Raw genomic sequence first — 21,324 nt, forward strand, 5'->3', positions numbered from 1 at the left:
TTTATTGTTTTGGTGCGGTACTGGCTTTGAAAATTAAACTAATTTGTTTCTTTGATGTACATATTCTCCTAGCCTGGCACATCGTCTCCTAGTTCCTCGCTCTCAGTCTTTCACTGTTGAGGAGTTACTATGTATTGTATTCACAACATGCAGTTGTGCATAAAAATTATCTTGATATGTAATTTAGTTTCCTAGAGTTTAACTATTCCTTTTTCTTTTCTTACTAAACAAAGTACTCAGTAATACGTCTGTAGCTCTAATGATACAAGCTGTGGGACCTGATGCTGAAACATAAACTTCCCAAATGTCTCCTTTTAAATAACTTAAGATGTTTAATGAAAAACAAAAATGATGTCAAGGAGTCAACCAGATCACGTGTACAAACTGTAGAAAGTTATTCGTTCCTAGTCGTTTCGATACACATAGTTCATGTTTGTGACCTATGTAACATGCAACTAACTAACTGAATGAAGAAGCTAGAATAAATGGATATTCAATAGGGGCGTTTATACTGCAGTGAATGTGGAACAGTTGATGAGGATGAGGAGGAGGAGAAGGAGACTGATGATGTAATAGGACCAGTCCAGGAAGTAAGCACATAATAGTTTCCAGAAAGAAAAGGCGGCTTGAGACTAAATAATGATGATTTACAAATATTTTATTCCAAACTCATGACCTTTATATCGTACAGAGTCAAAATCCATCAGATTTTCTTCCTTCACATCAGTCAATATTACAATAAATTACAGACAAACATATTGCACGTAGAACTGCCAAAGAGTCGAATCTAGGCAGTGGTATGAAGTGGTAGTGAAGTGACATAATAATCAGGAAAACGTGATGAGTTGAAGAGGGGGATACAAAGGAGCGTTGAGTCGAGTTTAGCTTGCCAAGGAGCGAACTTCTGTGTTTGGACAGCCTGATCCAGTTCTGTTTAATGCTAGAGAAAACAGAGGGGTGGTAGGCGAGAGGAGAACTGGGTTATCTTCAGATCTTCTGCGTGCGGAGGGGCAACTGTCCACCATAGGTATAGCTCCTGGCGTCTTTCATGCTGGTGCTAGGGTGAGTGCGAGTGAAGAAGGGTGTCCGGCCGTGTTGGTTTGATGTCGGACGAGGTGAAGCTTAATGCCATCCGTGGTAGCCGTATCCCAGACCTGCGTAGCCGACCTTGGCGATGGCGGGGGCGGCATATCCGTAGCCTCCATATCCCAGTCCGTGGCCGTATCCATATCCGTAGCCCAGAGCGGGGGCAGCATACGAGATGGCGGGTGCGGCCACCTTAGCGTAGCTCACTGCGGGGGCAGCGTAGGCCACCTGGAACAATAAGACGCAGAATGTTAGTACACAAAGGTGTACTGACTTGAGTTTAGCTTGCCAAAGAGCGAAGTTACGTATTTGGACAATCTGATCCACTTCTGTTTAATGCTGGAGAAAACAGAGCTGTGTTAGGCGAGAGGAGAACTGTTACGTTATAAGGAAAGAACTTATCTGTAGCTGGGGCACTGTGACTTGGGATGTTCCTCAGGGTTTCATACTTGGTCCAAACTTTTTCCAAATGTATGTAAATGGCTTGACGCTTTGGATAGTACAGCGGAGAGTAAGAAAAAGATTTCTTCCTAAGTTGGCGTCTCTAAATTGAGCTGTTCCTCAGGGTTCAATACATGGTCTACCCTTTTCTTCCAAGCATACGTAAATGACTTGTGATTCTGGACAGCCTAGCAGGCGACATGGAACTGACTTCTTTCTATCTTTGGTTCTGTAACTTTATGTAGTTCTCAGGGTTCAGTACCTGATCTAATCTTTTTCTCTGAGCATACATTAGCAACTTCTTTGGAGAGCACAGTGGACTTTCTACCTTCTTCTATTCCTCTTAGGTCTTTTTCTTCAAGCATATATGAATGACTTTTGACTTTGGAGAGCTCTGTGGAAGATAAGGAATGGAATTCATTCTGGTTTGTACTTTTTAACTTGGGGTAGTTCTCAGGCTCCTATACTTGGCCCAGTTTTTCTCAAGCATATAAAGCTAACTTGTCACTTTTGAGCACAGAGCGAAGGTAGAGATGATTATTATGATCAATACTGTCTATTAGTTCTGTGGTACATCACACATGAGAGGCCACAGCTCTGCATCTATACGTACACGGCATACTACTTTGTCTTCTGAATCGCTATGTGGTCAAATTCCTCTTCAAGCTCTTTCACTGCTATGCATTTCAATTCGTCTCCTGGAATTTTCTTTAAGATTCCCACTGGTATCCCTGGATATCTGGACAATTTACTCAGTCATTCAGGGTCATCAGTGGGAATCGCGAAGAAAATCCCAGCAGACGGTTTGAATTGCGTAGCAGTGAAGAAGTTTGGCGCTTGATAACGACTTTGTCAATATTTAATCACCGTGAAATCAGAGTATTCAGAAGATCTTGTGCTGGACAAGACAGTAGTAGGACGACATTCAAAGTAGTCACATGCATACCTTGGCGACAGCTGGAGCTGCGACCACAGCGGGGGCGGCATATCCCAGGCCGTGGCTGTATCCGTAGCTGATGGGGGCGGCGACCTTGGCGACTGCGGGGGCGGCGACGACGGCAGGGGCGGCGGCGTAGGCGAGGCCGTGGCCGTATCCCAGTCCGTATCCCAGACCGTGTCCGTAGCCTCCGTATCCGTAGCCTCCGTATCCCAGACCCAGCAGGCCTCGCTTCTCCTGCTTCTTCTCGTCGGCGGCCTGCTCTTCGGCGAAGGCACTCACGGCCAGGGCCAGGACGATGGCGGACACCTGCCGGCCGAAACGCCTCGTCACTATCTCTGCTTGCATCACACCCCCATTACGACACAAAAGTTTGAAGCCTGTGGCTCACTGCAAACCTTGCTTACTTCACTATGTAAAAAGATCTTAACAATTCGTTCGTTGTTGACTGACACTCTCAGATTAGTGATTATTAAGAAACATTTCCTGCGAGCTAAGACCAAAACTATATGCGTGTGGTGAGTCCTCGCAAAACACGAAACAAGCAGAATGGGGGACAGCTCAGGGCCAAAATGATATCTGTGCTTCTGTAAATAGCCCTCATTCCACAAACAAATCTCGAAACCCGCTGGACAAGTAAATGCTTCTTATTACGTTATGTTAAAGTGTTTTTGTGTTAGTTACTTGACAGTCAGATTGCTGTGCACCATGCCAGACAGATGACAACTCCTTGACAGCTAAATCCAAAACGCAAAGTGTTCGCCGCGCGGGATTGGCCGAACGGTCTGATGCGCTGCAGTCATGGACTGTGCGGCTGGTACCGGCGGAGATTCGAGTCTGTCCTCGGACATCGGTGTGTGTGTTTGTCCTTAGGATAATTTAGGTTAAGTAGTGTGTAAGCTTAGGGACTGATGACCTTAGCAGTTAAGTGCCATAAGATTTCATACACATTTCATTTTTCGCAAAGTGTTCGACAAATATTTCCCAAGTATGGAAGAAATTTTGCGTGCGTCCTACAAGGAAGAATGCTGTGGCAAGTTCTGTTCCCTTCAGTCGCGGGAACTTGATGTGCTAAGGTCTTAATGGTCATTCGTTTCTATGTCATTGGTTTACTATGTTACACCTCTCACGAGATAAAAATACTACGCAAACTGTACGGCTCCCAGCCTGGTATAAAAGTAGACTTTGTTACTACATTATGGAAGTGTTCTTTGTGATCCGTCTTTGTGTACTGACGAAATATGGCACGTGCTCCCAGATACACGAGTTGTTTGCTAGTTAAGGCCAACACGAATGTTTCGCAAATATGAAAGTTCGTATGTCCCACAAGAAGAGTTGTACCTATAACAGTACCGGACGTCTGATTTTCGAAACTTATTGGCACTATGGTACACCCCCCGTCACACAAGGCTCCAACCGTACCAATGGTATAGAAACACAAAAAACATGGTGCACAAATAAACTGTTCATTTCATTATGGAAAAACTGTTCTTTTGGTCTGTTTTTGACTAGACGTGAGGACATGGCAGCCGCTCCTAAATATACAACTAGATATAAGCATTACTTGGCAGGTAAGGCCAATATTCAATATGCTCCATGACGTTTCCTAAGCATGGCTGAAATTTGGCGCGTTCCACAACGAAGAATACTGTAACCTCTATTAATCTTAACAATGGCAGACACGTCTCGTCAGTGTGTTATATTCATCACAACGCAAAACGCAAATCTCCAACCACATGAATACTATACAAAAAAAAGGGATGTAGTGCACCTGTCAGCTCTTCATTACTACGTGACGGAAAACTGATTTTTTTGGTCGTTCACTGTGAACAAAGTACTCCCTCCTACTTGTGTGATTAAAAAGAAGCATTGCTTGACAACTGAGACTAACACACTACATACATGGCGACTTTCTCAAATACGACTCAAATTTTCTGGAAGAATGGAAGGATACTCTAACCATTAATATTCACTATGAGATGGATAATCTGTCAACCTTGAGCAACAACCTCAGAAGTCTGAACGCATGTCTTTTTCTAACGATGTTGTGCTATTACACAGCCATACATAATATATCCAGTTACAACAATGAGGCACAGGCTACAGCTAGCAATTTTCATACACAAGAAAATGGAGACTGCAACAACTCATGCTAAAGTCTAGACAGGGCTTACAACCAGCGCAGTGAAATGTTGACACTCTAGCCACTATATTCCTAGAACAATGCCACAGCCGATTTATTTCCTCGGCCTTAACCAATAAGTGGAGGTGTCTCATCTCTAACAAACTCGACGTAGACGAGGCATAAGAGTCTACCTTCGTTCCTTCCTGGGATCCTTAACTTCGTCCTACAGCCATTGCGGCAGGTTCCCGTCAACTCATATTGGACGCATTGTCCTGCTTTTCCGTTTTGGTCTAATTTCTCTGAGACGTAACTACTGGTCTCGAACGTTCACCTACGCAGCTCGCGGTCTAGTGGCTAGCGTTGCTACCTCTGGATCATGGGGTCCCGGATTCGATTCCCGGCCGGGTTGCGTATTTTCTCCGCCCGGGAACTGAGTGTTTGTATGGTCCTCATCATTCCATCATCATTCATGTAAGTGGCTATGATGGACTGTGTACAGATTAGGAATGTGTACGGGCGCTGATGACTGCACAGTTCAGCGTCCTACAAACGAAACAACATCATCATCATCAAACGTACACATGACGACAGCCGGCCGCTGTGGCCGAGCGGTTCTAGTCCCTTCAGTCCGGAACCGCTAGACTGCTACGGTCGCAGGTTCGAATCCTGCCTCGGGCATGGATGTGTGTGATGTCCTTAGGTTAGTTAGGTTTAAGTAGTTCCAAGTTGTAGGGGACTGATGACCTCAGACGTTAAGTCCCATAGTGCTCAGAGCCATTTGAGCATTTTGAACACACGACGACCACTCCTACTTCACTGCATGTCCATTGAAAATCGTATCATGCTAGTCTGCAAAAAGTAAAAGAAACTCTTTTCCCCCTGTGGCAGACAGTCAGATGTTCCTATAACATGGTACCATAAGACTGTGGCCAGCGCGAAAGTGGACACACTGACTGAAGCCCGCGTGCAGTGAATACCAACACCGCGGTAATTCGCTTCGCAGGGACGGCCAGGAAGTGAAGGGAAGGCGACTCGTAGCGACCCAACCCACGCGGCCTGCATTAATCTTTCACAAGAATGTGGCACTAGAAACGAAATGAGAGGCTGCTCAGATTAGAGACGGACATGAAATGGGTGGCTTCGTGTCGCGTCTTATATATCAGTCTTCAGCTCACCGTGAACACCAGGACGTCCTGAAAAGTACCTAGCAGAAGGGTCAAAATGTCGATCGGGCGGAAGGAACTGAAGTGGAACTGGACGCGACCGAGTAACTCAGAAGATATTGCCTTCGATTCCCCATTTGTTGTGGTTGATCTCTTTCTATCTCGTGACATTAGGTTATTTCATTTTAACAAATAAGGTTCGTGACGGAGAAAACTTCAGCTCCATATTCAAGGAGGGAAAGAGGGAAAGACGATTCAGAGTTTAACGTCCCTGCAACAGCGTGGTCATTAGAGACGAAGCACACGCTAGGATTACGAAAAGATGGAGAAGCATACAGGCAATGCCCTTTCAAAGAAACCATTTCGACACTGACGAAAATCACGTAACACAAGTCTGGATGGCAGGTCGGGGATTTGAACCGTCGTCCTCCGGAATGCAAGGTCCACTGCGCCAACTCCCTCGGTCATTTTAAAGAAAGGCAACAGAAGCGACGCAAAAAATTGTACATCAATATTAGCGGCTTTAAGACGGTGAGTAAAATCTATAGATTTTCATAAATAGGAGACTGCATCCCTATCTCCCTTATTATTTTATTAGACAAACAAAATAGGTTTAAAGAAAGGACGATTCTGCACTGCTTCTAGTCAATAGCTGGTAGATAAAAGGAAAGAAATTAAAGAAGCACATAGCATTTACAGATTATGAAAAACCTTTTTACAAAGTCAGTAGACGCTTAATGTGGGAAATTATGACAAAAGATACATGTGAACTAATCTTATTAACTCTGTAAAAGCTCTTTAGATGGAGGCATTGTCTAAACAAATTAACAATACATGGAGTTAGATAAGGTTGTGACCTGTCTCAAACTCTACTCAGCGTCTACAAAGATGACCTAATCAGGCCTTGGAAACAAAATATCACTTACAGCAGAAAGATCAAAAGGGAAGAATGTTTTAATACTCTGGTACACGCATATGATCAAATAATTATTCAAAAAAATTGAGGTAATCTACAAAGAGCCGACTGTCACCTTAATCTGTGGGCTTCTAAATATAGCAAGCGGATTTCCGTTACTAAATCAGAGGTTACAGACTCAAAGGAAAATCTCCTAGAAGACCTAGAATTATACCTAATAACGTAGAATTGGAACAGGTAACTCACTTTCAAGATCTCGCCTGTGGCAGAGGACCAAATTTCGACAGCGCAATTGATAATAAGCTAAAATTTAACCCAATCTGTGGAACAGTTAGAAGTGCGCTACAAAAACAAGTCAGGAAAGACACAACGATATTTTGCAAAGTCATGGTAATACCTACTATGATCCACCTATCTGAAAGCTGGGTTTTCGTACAATAGGATGTGAGCGAGGTCCAGGCTGTGGAAGTGAGATTTCTCCGTACTGTTAAAGCGTGCACAAGAAAAGATCGCTTCTGACAAACGAATGCGCTAGAAATGACTTACAAGTTGATTCAGTGCACAAGACAATACACGCAAAACAGTTACAGACAGCGGGAACAAGTAGACAGAATGCATGAAAATGGACTTCAAAATCAAAGCCTTGGCGGTAAATTTTGAACGACAAGACGCAGGCGAAGACCATGGACGTGATAACTGCGTCCTTTTGATCCGAAGAGGTGAAATCACCGAATCCACGAAGAGAAGAAATAGATGCGGATCGTATCACACTTCGCAACTGTGAGTTAATATGATGAAGTGACGGAGAAAGTCAAATGTATCAGTTTTTGATAGGATGTCCAGTCAGTGGTAAGGTACGCTTTCTGAACTTCGACGGTTGTTCCTAGATCGAATTACCTGGCGGTGCACGCAAAATGCACTGTCCGTCAGATTAAAGATGCCAGCCACGATTAAATAGTCAGTGCACTTACTTCATGCCAAATTTAGTGCGTCTGTCGAACGGGAGAGGTACCAATAGCATATCATGACATTTTAAGGAGCACTCGAGCTATTTCTTTGCGTCAGCTCGGAAGTTCTTACATGGCACTAAGAAGCACTGCTTCATTACGAGATGGTGAATCGTGCTAAGTATTACTGGTACTGCAACGACAGACGAATAAACCTACCCAGCAACTTCATCTCATAATAATGGAAGACAAGAACGAAGTTTCCAGAATGGTTCGCAGGAGAGCTTCCGTAAGGATTGGAAGATAGGAGACGAGGTACCGCCAGAAGTTAGTCGGGTAGCTCAGATGGTAGAGCACTTGCCCACGAACGGTAAAGGTCCCGAGCTCGAATCTCACTCCGGTACACAGTTTTAATCTGCCAGGAAGTTTAAGAGCGAAGTTCTCGAATTAAGTGATATAAGACAGGCACGTAATCGTACGCCGCTACTGTTCAGTCTGTACGTCTAAAAATCAATGTCCGAAATAAAAGATCAGTTGAGGAGTGGGATTAAAATTTAGGGTGTACGGATACCAGTGATAAGATATGCTGACGACTTTGCCATCCTCACTGATACTGAGGAAGAACTACAGGACCTGTTGAATGGAATGTACAGCCGCATGAGTACAGAATATAAACTGAGAATAATCAGCTGCCGGCCATTGTGGCCGAGCGGTTCTAGACGCTGCAGTCCGGAACCGCGCTGCTGCTACGGTCGCAGCTTCGAATCCTGCTACGGGCATGGATGTGTGTGTTGTCCTTAGGTTAGTTAGGTTTAAGTAGTTCTAAGTTCTCAGATGTTAAGTCCAGAACCATTTGAACCATTTTTGAATAATCAGCTTTTGATTGGTACCTCTTGGAACATACAACAGCTCCGTGTATAGGCTCTGCGCGTCACCAAAGAATTAGTTGTCTCAAAATTGTTACTCTTGACTGAAACAAGCTACCAGAATACATAAATATTTGTTGCGATGTAGATTACCTCTTTAGGTTTTCCCCTACCGGGAATCCCTAAGACCGCCTGTCTGCTGTCAAAGGCTATAAAGGAACGAACTGGTTATGACCGTGACGCTTCACTTGAAGATGACGAATAGGAAACACGTCGAAACGTTGCGACAACATGACGCCACGACTCAACTGGTTATCCGAGAAGACTTCGTCATTATTGCTCCACACACAGAGGTCAGTATTGCTGATGGCTACAATGGGGTTTTGTAGAATGGAGGAAACTCTCACTAGGAGCTTTATCCGCAAGACCTGGTCGCGGAACAGAAATTAGAACAGAATTTTAGCCTATTACCAAGTTTCACAACGGCGGAGGCAAGCGCTGCGGAGAGAGAGACTCATTCCGGCACTGGTGTTGTTTGGGCCGAGCCGCCAAAAGAAAGTCTTCCCGGCGACCTCTGCGTGTCTGACGTAACGCACAGTTACGCACTGCCCGCTTCCTGCCCTGCCAGCGAGGCAGCAGCGAGCCGTTTCTTCTGAAGAGATAAATGGCATTCTCAGCGTCATCTTCGCGTGACTCAAACCACTGCGCATTCGGTTCACAGTGGAGGTGCTGCCATGAACTAGCGCGGAGATAGTAGTAAAGGCGCTGAGTTTCTGCGTATAATAATCATCCTCAGCTTCTAGTGGCAGTACTAGAAATCCGGTATGCGTCGATATCTTCGCCATTAGGAGTCTAGCATGGGCTTGATCTTGACAAGAATGTCAACGGGGAAGGGAAGTAACTTTTCTAGTAATGAAGACTCTCATATGCGAAATGTCGTCGTATCTCGGTTATTAGGAGCTACAAATTTGTTACATGTTGTCAAGACAATAGCAGACGTTGTTTTGTGCTGTCAGTAATACAAAGTCATTTCGTTAATATCGTAAGAAGATGAATGTTTTTACATTCGCCAATCGATTCATGTGGCATTTGTGGGAAATTATTCTGGTAAACTGCAGGAAAGCTCAATCACAATAGCACGAGGAAGAATGGAATTCAGTTAAATGAGGGCGTCATAGGAGAAAGGGCGAAGAGAAACATCTGTGACGTGATAAAAGTACGGGAGAAGGGAGAATGTAAGTGTAATGTTAGGAAAATCAAGACTAAACAGAAAAAGACACAAAGGAAGTCGGAGAACTAAGAGAGGACGAGTGGAAATATGTATATGAAGGAGAGGATGAAGGTGGGAAGGAACATAAGATGGAACATAGGAATCTCTGAGACATGAATCGTGTAAGACCTAAGAAAGAAAGAGAAAAGGAGAGGAAGGAAATTGGAGAATTAAGAGGAACCAAAAGAAAAAAGGACGAATAGAAGCATATTTATGAGGAAGCGAACTAAGTGCAAAAATGTGATACAGCACAGTAAATTAGGAGAAACGTCAGAGAAGGGAATGAGAAGAAGAGGGAAAATAAATTGAACAACGAAAGCGAACAAACAGAACGAATAAGAGCATGACTATGAACGAACGAAAGAAGATAAGAAGCTAAATGAGATGGAATACCGGAAATTTTTAGCGTGAACCATATCAGACTGGGAAAGGACTAAGAAGAAAGAATGGAAACTGAAGAATCAAGGGAAACCAACAGAAATGAAACCAATAAAAGAATGTGTACGAAGAGGAAGGTTTCAAGGAGACGAACTGGATCACAAGGGAATTGATAAAGTGCGGTAAGGACAATACGTTCTCCACGTGTGTGGTTTCTTTGAACTTAGTTTATAACGTATCACAGAGTGGAGAACACTATGCAGAATTGTGTGTCAGGCCGATCAGACTTCACTGTCCCCATGAACCCTACCTTCACGCTTGAGCTTTCGAGAGTGCAGATTGCTCTGTTCCGACCCACGCTCCATTAAACGCTCTACGAACCGAGGTATCTACGGTTCATTTTCTTGGATACCACCAACAAATGCCAGCAATGGTGGTCATTTCAACGACTGACGCAGCCTATAGATCCGCGAACAATTGATCTCCTGCTCTGGTTGACAAAAGTTCGTAATATTTATTTTTGTAACATTACTACGATTTCGGCCAGCACAGACTCCATCGTGGTAGGTGCATTGTAATTTGAAAATACCGGAGCTGTATCCTGAGTATGTTCAAATAGTTCAAACGTCTCTGAGCACTATGGGACTTAGCATGTCATGAGTCCCCTAGAACTTAGAACTACTTAAACCTAACTAACCTAAGGACATCACACACATCCATGCCCAAGGCTGGATTAGAACCTGCGACCGTAGCAGTCGCGCGGTACCGGACTGAAGCACCTAGAACCACTCGGCCATCGCGGCCGGATATCCTGAGCAGCCATACGAAATCTATCGTTATCTTGATATGTATCATCGAAGATCGTACCCAGCTGTGCACTTACTTAACATCTGTGGAATCGCTTACACAAATTTCGATTCATTATCTTCGTATTTGGGAGCTACTTTCTTGTTTTTCATAGCTGAAAAGAACTAATCTGCACCTTTTCTTAGTTCAGAACTGTCTGCTACTTCCTACAGAATAGTGGAACATTATCCTTAATGAATCTGACCTCAGATGCATGTTAATCAAAGAACTCATCTTGCGAACAGTCTAAAGACTCAGCTGCCAGTTTGACCTAAGAAGTTAGGCGCAAACACAGGACTCGTCTTCTGGAGGAAGGCAGGTAAAATACCCGCATCAACCACAATTAAGTATTTTCAATACGGCAAGGCAAAATTAAGGGATAGTTCTTTTGAGAGTACACTAACGACCTATGGGGACGTGGAGTCCTAATGTTCCTTCTTTCATTCTGACAGTTTTGAAAGATGCAAATTAATGTTACTAATCCCAAAGTAGTCCCCTGGGGAACATCGGAAGCTACGAAAGCGAACTTTGGTGTGGCAGAAAACAAGGAGTTTCTCTTCTATAAAGTGTATTACTTTCTTACCAGGCCAATGTGGCACAATTAGTAGGCATGACATAGAATTATACTTCCAATATGATGAAGCCTTCAGAATTAGTGGGTAAAATTGTTGAAACTTCCTGACTCAGAGGCCGTGATCCACGAATAAAACTCTTCACTAATAATTTACAGTTCGATTAGTCAACCAAGCCCCGAAGTTTTAACAGAAGTTATCCTTTCATGCGTGTCTACAGTGTTTAAATCTCTGTTCTCGATCGAACTTTAAGAAGAATAAGGTCTATATTGTGTGTCATCGTATGAACAGCCAAATGCCTCAGGTACTTTTAATATCTGCCAATTTGCATTGAAAAGCATAGTGTTTCAGCCCGCATCTCGTCGTCGTGCGGTAGCGTTCTCGCTTCCCACGCCCGGGTTCTCGGGTTCGATTCCCGGCGGGGTCAGGGATTTTCTCTGCCTCGTGATGGCTGGGTGTTGTGTGATGTCCTTAGGTTAGTTAGGTTTAAGTAGTTCTAAGTTCTAGGGGACTGATGACCATAGATGTTAAGTCCCATAGTGCTCAGAGCCACAGTGTTTCACATCCCCCGTATGGCCATCTTGCTTTTGGTAGTATTTCTAAATCGCAAGGCAAATGCTGTGATGGTTCCACGTGCGCTCTCCATCTCTAACAACCTTCTTCGTTGATGGGACATTACATCCTAAGTTTCTTCCTCCAGACTAGAAGTTTTAAAACGAACAATAGAAATAATACTGGTCCTAACGTAGTCCCTTGGGACACATCACACAGTGCCAGTTTTAAGGAAGCTGAATAATTTTGGGTGTCACAGTACCCTGGGACATGTCCTCAGACTGCCAGTTTTTAAAAAAGCTAAGGTCCTCACATTGTACGCTGGGATATATTCTCAGACTGCTAGTTTTAATAAAACTGACTAATAATTTTGGGCCTAACACAGAACCCTGGGACGCACCCTCAAACTGCCAGTTTTAAAAAAGCTAAATAATTTTGGTTCTCGCGTTGTAGCCTGGACCGTTAGTTATAGAAGATAAATAATAACTTTGGGCATGACATAATGCCCTCGAACACGTCCTTAGACCGCCAGTTTTAATGAAGCCGAATAATTCTGTCATATCGTGGTACACTGGAAAGTGTTTCCTGACTGCCAGTTTTAAAGATGAATAATTTTTCTTCTAACACAGTGCCATGTGACACATTCTGAGACTGGTAGTTTTAAAGAAGCTAAGTAGTTTTGGTCTTAACATAGTACCCTGTGGAACATAACATCTGGTACAGATCTGGATGATAAGCGATATGATGTTTCGGCGCGCCACGAAGTGCACCACTTTCACGCCAGAAGTGTCCGACAGAACCGGCGGGCACTTCACACCGCACGGCAAATTCGCGTGCCGACCAAATGGACTGATACGCAGGTGCTAACAGTATCACCGGCGAAACAGTCGTTACGGGGAGCGGTGGGCCATTTAACGCGGGTGCATTACCGCCGCACACAGCGCGCGCCGTGCGGTCCTAACATAACGAGGCGCCCGTTTCCATTCGGCAGTTATCTGCGGGCCGATCTATCTCCACTGCCGGCAGTAATTCCGCTGAATGCCGTGATTTTAATCGGCGCTCTTACCGATGCGGACGGACGAATGCGATTGAAATTGCCCTCTGTGGCAGTGAAACGGGTCTTTGGCACTATGCAGCACTGTTCTTCCTACACACTTGTTTGTTTATATGCTGTACATATTTATTGTCTGTTTCCGATAACCTCGTGAGATACCAGTAACTACTCTGCCGTAATCGTATATGAGCATCCAGTGATGCAGCATTGTTGTTAATTGGCTACTGAATTAACGCCTGCGCCAAATGTTATCCAAGCTGGTTCATTATGTCTAGCTAAAGATATATCATACATCCTCGCATCTGAATGCAACACACGACAAAAAAGTGACGCGGCGATTTGGGACAAATTTGTAAAATAATGCACGTAGATAGCCGAAAAGTGCTGATACACAAATCTTCAATTATCTGGTAGTAATAGTCCAGATTGACTTAGTGTGGGACGACGACAAATCTAGCCGTCGTGAAGACAGCAGAAGCAAATTTATTGGGAGAATCACGCTGCTTTCAGACGGGCCATATTTTACGGCAATAAAATAGTGTTGTCATCAACATTGCTGCAAAGTGGGAGCAGTACATGGCAGTGTTGCGGAATGGCCGGGTAATATTGCTGATGGAACAGGCTGTTGCAGGTAGTTGTCAATGTACAGCCGTGGTGTTGCCGGCGTCATCCGCAAAGGGTAAACAATATTTCGTATGGCCGGGCTATGTTAGTCTCTGTCCTTGTCTATTTCTGCTTTCCTCCCACTCAGAGCCTTGCTTCGTCTTTGTCACGCCGACAGCGATGCAGTGGCAAGTCATGTAAAACGACATTATTTCGTGAAACTTTCCTGGCAGATTAAAACTCGAGACTCGAACTCGGGACCTATGCCGGGAACTAAAGCTGTGGGGACGTGGCGTGAGTCGTTCTTGGGTAGCTCAGACGGTAGAGCACTTGCCCGCGAAAGGCAAAGGTCCCGAGTTCGAGTCTCGGTCCGGCACACAGTTTTAATCTGCCAGGTAAGTTTCATAACAGCGCACACTCCGCTGAAGAGTGAAAATCTCATTCTGACATTATTTCGTTTCAGTTCGAAACATTGCGCGCGTGAGCAAAGGCACTTTGTCTTTTTCCTACAGTTCTGATGAAGTAGGAAAGCGAGTCAGCCATGAAATCCGTGAGTATGACACGCACATTTGGTATTGAACAGAGAAAGTAATACACACAGAGACCGAAATCTGAAACAGGATATTCTCCCTCCTACCCACTTAGGTACATGTTCAGTAGTGAACCATAATTACATTCTAGAAAGGTTTTTAAGAAGTCTAATTTTTTCTAAATCTTCGCCATTTATGGTTCATGAGCAGTAGTTTGCCACCTGTTTTAAATTTTTTATTATTTTTTTCTCGTCGTGGTTTTGTCTGCTTAACTTTCCACGTCCCTCGTCACCAGCTGGTGGTCTTGTGGTTACGGTTGCCGACTGTCTATCGCAGTGTGGCTGGTTGGAGATTTTCACCGCTCGGGACTGGTTGGGTGTGTCGTGCCCATCGTTTCATCATCATCGACGCCGAAGGTGCCTTCGTGGTGTCCAGTAAAGAGACTTGGACCAGACAGCCGAAGCCACAAGAAGAGAACTATGGGCTGTAAGTGCCATTCGTACATTTCATTCCCACATTTTTTAATGTTAATGGTGCTCTCACTGTCCTGATGAACCTCAGTACAACATTAACGTAACCAGTAGTTTAGGTTCATGTTTTATTGAGATTCATCAGTTCAGTAAGAGCACCACTCTTTGCGCCCTTAAGTTATCTCGTAAAAAAGGGTTGCAAGTCATATTTCCTGTCACGCCACATTGGGCGACTTGCGCGTCTATGATGATACACGCATATCGATGAGAAGTTTTCTTTAAAGAGATGCACCAAACTTCTGCATGAACCACCAGTAGACAAAAACTGAAATATTGTTGATAGTGTGCTTCTAACTGGTATACAGACATTTTATCGTGAACTGTCTTACCAGTTCTCTGACAAATTGATTTTAAATGGTATAATCAAAATCGATTTTCAGCGTTCTAGAAGAAATGTATATTCAGCATTAGTTCACGAATTGTCGGAAGCATTTTGCCTGCGTAAAGAGAACGACATCCACAAAGCCTGATTTGTTTTCTTCTCGCATTCTTCTTTGTGGAAGCAAATGAGGGGGAACAGGAGTCACGTTGATTACCTCGCTTTCGGCGAATTTCATAGGCTTAGGCCGTGGTAATACTCGTGTGCCACAAATATATGTCCGAAAACAGTGGCCGTTGATGTTGCTATACACGTAGCTGCTATTCGTGCGTCCACAGCATGTAATCATACCTGAGGTACTCACAAAAGTGGTTGTTTCCAGGCTCCTCATTCCACGAAGTCTTGGTTGAGTACTGTTCGCTATTGACACTCACCACGTTGGGCTAAACGGAGGAGACGGAGCAGTACCATTGGTAGCAAGATCTCTGTGTCAGAGAGGCACAGAGATGCAATGGCAGTCGTAACAAGAAAGGCGTTAAGCATCGAGGAACAGCGTTATTAACAACATTTTGAGAGCCTAGTTCCCAAAATGGATGAAGGAACAGAGTGTCCCTTCCGAATTTCATCTTGCATGATAATTACGAGGCTAAAATCAGAGAAATTTGGGCTCATTCAGAGGGATACTGACCCAAGTACTACTTGCTCTGGTTATTAGGTTGCTCATGACTTGACTGACTAACGTGTTACACCTGCCGTGTAAAAGAGGTCAGTGAACATACACTGTTGGTAAACACCTGCACACCCATTGGTCAAATAACGCGGCATATCTACGGGCTCTTCACGGTGTATGTCGATCATAATTTCCCCAATACGGTACTGTTTGCTATAACATGCCGTTAGCTGCAGTGGTCAAATTCTTAATTTTTCGCAAGACACGTTCCGGGAAAGAATACATAAAAGCCGCAATGATAATGTCAATTATTGGCCGAAACGTGTTGGGCATAAAAAGAAGAGTGGCAGCAGCAAATGTTAGTTTACAACAAACAAAACAGCTGCAGGCTTCCGCCACATCATTTATTAGAGAGGAAATAGAGTTTTCCCCTTATCTGATGCCCGATATATGCTATGCAGCGCAGGCGGGATGACGTACTACACCCGGCGTCGAAACTGCCCAATGATCGCACACCCATTCAGCGCGTGCGCGCATACTGCTCAGTTTACATCGCAGATCTCGTCCACTTGCTCGTTGACAATACATTTCAGCCAAAACTTTAGAGCGTCAATAATAATGAACGTTCGCTCTTCAGTGGAATGCACAGCGATTTAAACTTCATGACAGATTACAACTCTACGCCGGACCAGGACTCGAGCTCGAGACCTTTCCTTTCCGCAGACAAGTGCTCTACCGACTGAGCTACCCAAGCAAGACTAACGAGCCCTCCTCACAGCCTTATTGCGGCTCCTACCTTCCAAAATTCACAGAGGCTCTCTCGCGTACCTTGCGGGACTAGGATTCCTGGAAGATCGGATATCGCGGGGTACATGGCTTAGCCGAAGCCCAGAGGATGTTCTATGAAAGAAACATTCACTTTGCAGCGGGGTGTGCGCTGATATGAAACTTCCTGGCAGATTAATACTGTATGCCGACCGGGACTCTAACCTAGGAACTTCTACATCTACATCTACATACATACTCCGCAATCCACCATACGGTGCGTGGCGGAGGGTACCTCGTACCTCAGCTAGCATCTTCTCTCCCACTCCCAAACAGAGCGAGGGAAAAATGACTGCCAATATGCCTCAGTACGAGCCCTAATCTCTCTTGTCTTATCTTTGTGGTCTTTCCGCGAAATGTAATTTGGCGGCAGCAAAATTGTACTGCAGTCAGCCTCAAATGCCATCGCCCTAAAGTCTTCCGCTAACTGAGCTCCCAAAGCACGAATTGTGATCTGCCCTGACACCTTTACTTCCGGTAGTACCTCGACTCCTACCTTCCAAATTTCTCTTGAGAATCTCACCCGACTAGCAATCACTCCTGGAAAATTGGATACTGCGGGTTGATGGCTCAGCCACAGTCTGGCTTACGCACAGAGAGAATGAAATTTTCACTCTGCAGTGGAGTGAGCGCCAATTTGAATCTTTCTGACAGACTAAAACTGTGTGCCGGACGGGACTCGAATCTGAGAGCTTTGCCTACAGTGAGCAGTCCAAGCACGATTCACGAGCCTTCGTCACAGCTCTACTTCCGCCAGTGCTTCATCTCCTACGTTCCAAACTTCACAGAAGCTCTCCTTCTTATCTTGCAGGAGTATCGCACCAATAAGCAAGCCTGCTGGCTAAGCAAGAGAATTTCTGTGCCAGAAGTGGCAACACTGTGTTACTAGAGGAGGCCGAAATGCACGCGTTTTAGCTTACGCACGCTGCTGTGAGGAAGGAAGAACTATACTGACGTGAGGTCTGGAACATGACAAGGAATTAGAATTCAGAAAGCGGACGTAATTAGTTCGATAACTTTAATCCATTAATGATGAACGTCGCTCTTGACGGTACGTGATTCACAATATTGTCTGTTCGGAATTCATTCTAATTACTGAATATGGCGCCTTGTTAGGTCGTAGCAAATGACGTAGCTGAAGGCTATGCTAATCTGTCGTCTCTGCAATTGAGAGCGTATGTAGTCAGTGAACCATCGCTAGCAAAGTCGGCTGTACAACTGGGGCGAGTGCTAAGGAGTCTGCCGTGTGGCGGCGCTCGGTCTGCAATCACTGATAGTGGCGACACGCGGGTCCGACGTATACTAGCGGACCGCGGCCGATTTAAAGGCTACCACCTAGCAAGTGTGGTGTCTGACGGTGACACCACAGATAGCACAGTCGGTAAAGTAACTCTCCTGTGTCACGCTAAGCTCCCGGGATCGAGTCGCGGTCTGGCACAATGTGATTCAGGACCTGGCCCTTACATCAGAAATATACTGTGATCGAAAGGCCGGTTACGATACTATAACTGGCGTGTAAACAGACCAGTACGCACACAGAGGTGTCGGCACCTGGGCACGTACTGAGCGGTTTAAGAGCCAAATCTCGTCCGCCCGCTCGCGCTGGAGCTTCTCAGCCTAACCGACCCTAGAGCTGCTGCCTGCGACCAGATACTCACGAGGAATTTCATGGCGGCTGCTGGAGTGGTGGTTGCCTTGCTGCTGGAAGGAACTGTGCCGGACAGCGTCCAGCGCGGGCCTTATATACGCTGACAGCAACAATAGCCGCTGCCTCGCGTCGCTCCCACCCCGCCGCCAGTGCCGGACGCCCCCTCCTTTGCTTCTCCTTTCCTTCCTCCTGGCGGCTGGCGGCCTCTCCTAGATCCTGAGGGGCCAGGAGCCGTGTCACCACGCAGTCCTTTCCCCCCGTGCCAGCGTCCACCTGCTCCTCGAAGGACACGCGGGGTCCTCCGGCGGAGCCCGCTCTCGGGATGAGCCGCCCTCTAGCCGGCTAGCCGCTGCCGGCCACCTGTGGAACTGCATCGTGCGTACGAGTGTGGCCGCTGAGTTCCGAAAGCGCGAAAAGTGTTCAACGGAAGTGCTCGTAACAGCACTCCAAGTGTACGAAAGTGAACAAAATTCTCCTTCTTTTCTTCTTCTGCACTTCAAATATCAGACGCTTGACTGTTACTGTGCCCACGTCTTCCTTGGCTTTCCAGATGTTTAACGGCCTATTGGATTATAATGTCTGACAATTTAGGGAAGTCTGGCGCAATTCATTCCGTCGAAATATTCATTTTCTCGCGTGCGAGTGTGGCCTGTGCTGTGTGAAAGTACTCGCTGTTCCGCAAGCGCGAAAAGTATTCAACGGAAGTGCTCGTAACAGTACTCGAAATCTACGAAAACGAAAAAATTCTCCTTCTTTTCTTGTTCTGCACTTCACATATCAGACGTTCGACTGTTACTATGCCCACGTCTTCCTTCGCATCCCAGTGGTTTATCGGCCAATTGGATTATAATTTCTGAGTTTGTAGGGTAGTCTGCCGCAATTCATTTCGTTGAAATATTCATTTTCTCCTGTTAAATATGTTATACAGTGCTGGTAGCAAGAGTAAATTATTATTGTACCACATCATTGTTGCACCTAGGAATGACTCCGCTTCGGTCGTTTTTATCGTGATATCCCACGAAGACACGCTAAACCGCATGATAGTATGTTGTTGTTGTTGTGGTCTTCAGTCCTGAGACTGGTTTGATGCAGCTCTCCATGCTACTCTATCCTGTGCAAGCTTCTTCGTCTCCCAGTACGTACTGCAGCCTACATCCTTCTGAATCTGCTTAATGTATTCATCTCTTGGTCTCCCTATACGATTTTTACCCTCCACGCTGCCCTCCAATGCTAAATTTGTGATCCCTTGATGCCTCAAAACATGTCCTACCAACCGATCCCTTCTTCTAGTCAAGTTGTGCCACAAACTTCTCTTCTCCCCAATCCTATTCAATACCTCCTCCTTAGTTACGTGATCTACCCACCTTATCTTCAGCATTCTTCTGTAGCACCACATTTCGAAAGCTTCTGTTCTCTTCTTGTCTAAACTATTTATCGTCCATGATTCACTTCCATACATGGCTACACTCCATACAAATACTTTCAGAAACGACTTCCTGACACTTAAATTTATACTCGATGTTAACAAATTTCTCTTCTTCAGAAACGCTTTCCTTGCCATTGCCAGTCTACATTTTATATCATCTCTACTTCGACCATCATTAGTTATTTGTCTCCCCAAATAGCTAAACTCCTTTACTACTTTAGGTATACGCCTACTGTATTAAAACGATCCACAGTGTGATGGGTTTTCCTTAGCCAGCACTGTACTTGTTTACTGTGACGCCACTGAGTGCATCTGCCAATGGTCATGGGAGACCAATTACTATGATATGGTGGTCGGGTAGTACATGCTCCACTTGTTAGAGTAGACAGTAAACAAACACAAAGACAAGGAAAATACACTGTCAATAGTCGTCAGTTCGAAGTTTGCGTGAGTACATCGTGCACCAGTGAAGAGAAGGTAGAAAAGCTACATATTCCTTCGGTTTACTACAGTACGTTACTGCAGACTCCTAACTAAGGTACGAGCATATGGGATTGGTTCCCAAATATGTGAGTGGCTCGAAGACTTCTTAAGTAATAGAACCCTGTACGTTGTCCTCGATGGTGAGTGTTCATCGGAGGTGAGGGTATCATCTGGAATGTCCCAAGGATGTGTGGTAGGTCCGCTGTTGTTTTCTGTCTACATAAATGATCTTTTGGATAGGGTGGATAGCAATGTGCGGCTGTTTGCTAATGACGCTGTGGTGTCCTGGAAGGTGTCGTCGTTGAGTGACTGTAGGAGGATACAAGATAACTTGGACAGGATTTGTGATTGGTGTAAAGAATGGCAGCTAACTCTAAATATAGATAAATGTAAATTAATGCAAATGAATAGGAAAAAGAATCCCGTAATGTTTGACTACTCCATTAGTAGTGTAGCGCTTGACACAGTCACGTCGATTAAACATTTGGGCGTAACATTGCAGAGCAATATGAAGCGGGACAAGCGTGTAATGGCAGTTGTGGGGAAGGCGGATAGTCGTCTTCGGTTCATTGGTAGAATTTTTGGAAGATGTGGTTCATCTGTAAAGGAGACCGCTTATAAAACACCAATACGACCTATTCTTGAGTACTGCTCGAGCGTTTGGGATCCCTATCAGGTCGGATTGAGGGAGGACATAGAAGCAATTCAGAGGCGGGCTACTAGATTTGTTAGTGGTAGGTTTGATCTTCACGCGAGTGTTACGGAAATGCTTCAGGAACTCGGGTGGGAGTCTCTGGAGAAAAGGAGGCGTTCTTTTCGTGAATCGCTGCTGAGGAAATTTAGAGAACCAGCATTTGAGGCTGACTGCAGTACAATTTTACTGCCGCCAACTTATATTTCGCGGAAAGACCACAAAGATAAGATAAGAGAGATTAGGGCTCGTACAGAGGCAAATAGTCATTTTTCCCTCGTTCTGTTTGGGAGTGGAACAGGGAGAGAAGATGCTAGTTGTGGTATGAGGTACCTTCCGCCACGCACAGTACGGATGTACATACACATACTGAAAATTCGTAAACATTATTGTCATTGCACTGACTTACATACTTCACCTTATTTCCTCGGCGTATATTGTGCTCA

General features: G+C 44.9%; 1 protein-coding gene across 1 annotated transcript; it reads right to left on the bottom strand.

Annotated features, from left to right (window-relative positions):
• Positions 1–637: 637 nt before the first annotated feature.
• On the bottom strand, positions 638–18,441 carry LOC124551006 (cuticle protein 65-like). Its single transcript, XM_047125850.1, has 3 exons — positions 18,289–18,441; positions 2,474–2,773; positions 638–1,314 (listed from the first exon to the last, which is right to left on the bottom strand). The coding sequence occupies exons 1-3, from the start codon at positions 18,298–18,300 to the stop codon at positions 1,123–1,125; spliced, it is 504 nt and encodes a 167-aa protein (XP_046981806.1). The 5' UTR covers positions 18,301–18,441; the 3' UTR covers positions 638–1,122.
• Between the last annotated feature and the right edge of the window lie 2,883 nt (positions 18,442–21,324).

Source organism: Schistocerca americana, chromosome 9 (genome assembly GCF_021461395.2).
Source record: "Schistocerca americana isolate TAMUIC-IGC-003095 chromosome 9, iqSchAmer2.1, whole genome shotgun sequence".
Lineage (NCBI taxonomy): Eukaryota > Metazoa > Arthropoda > Insecta > Orthoptera > Acrididae > Schistocerca > Schistocerca americana.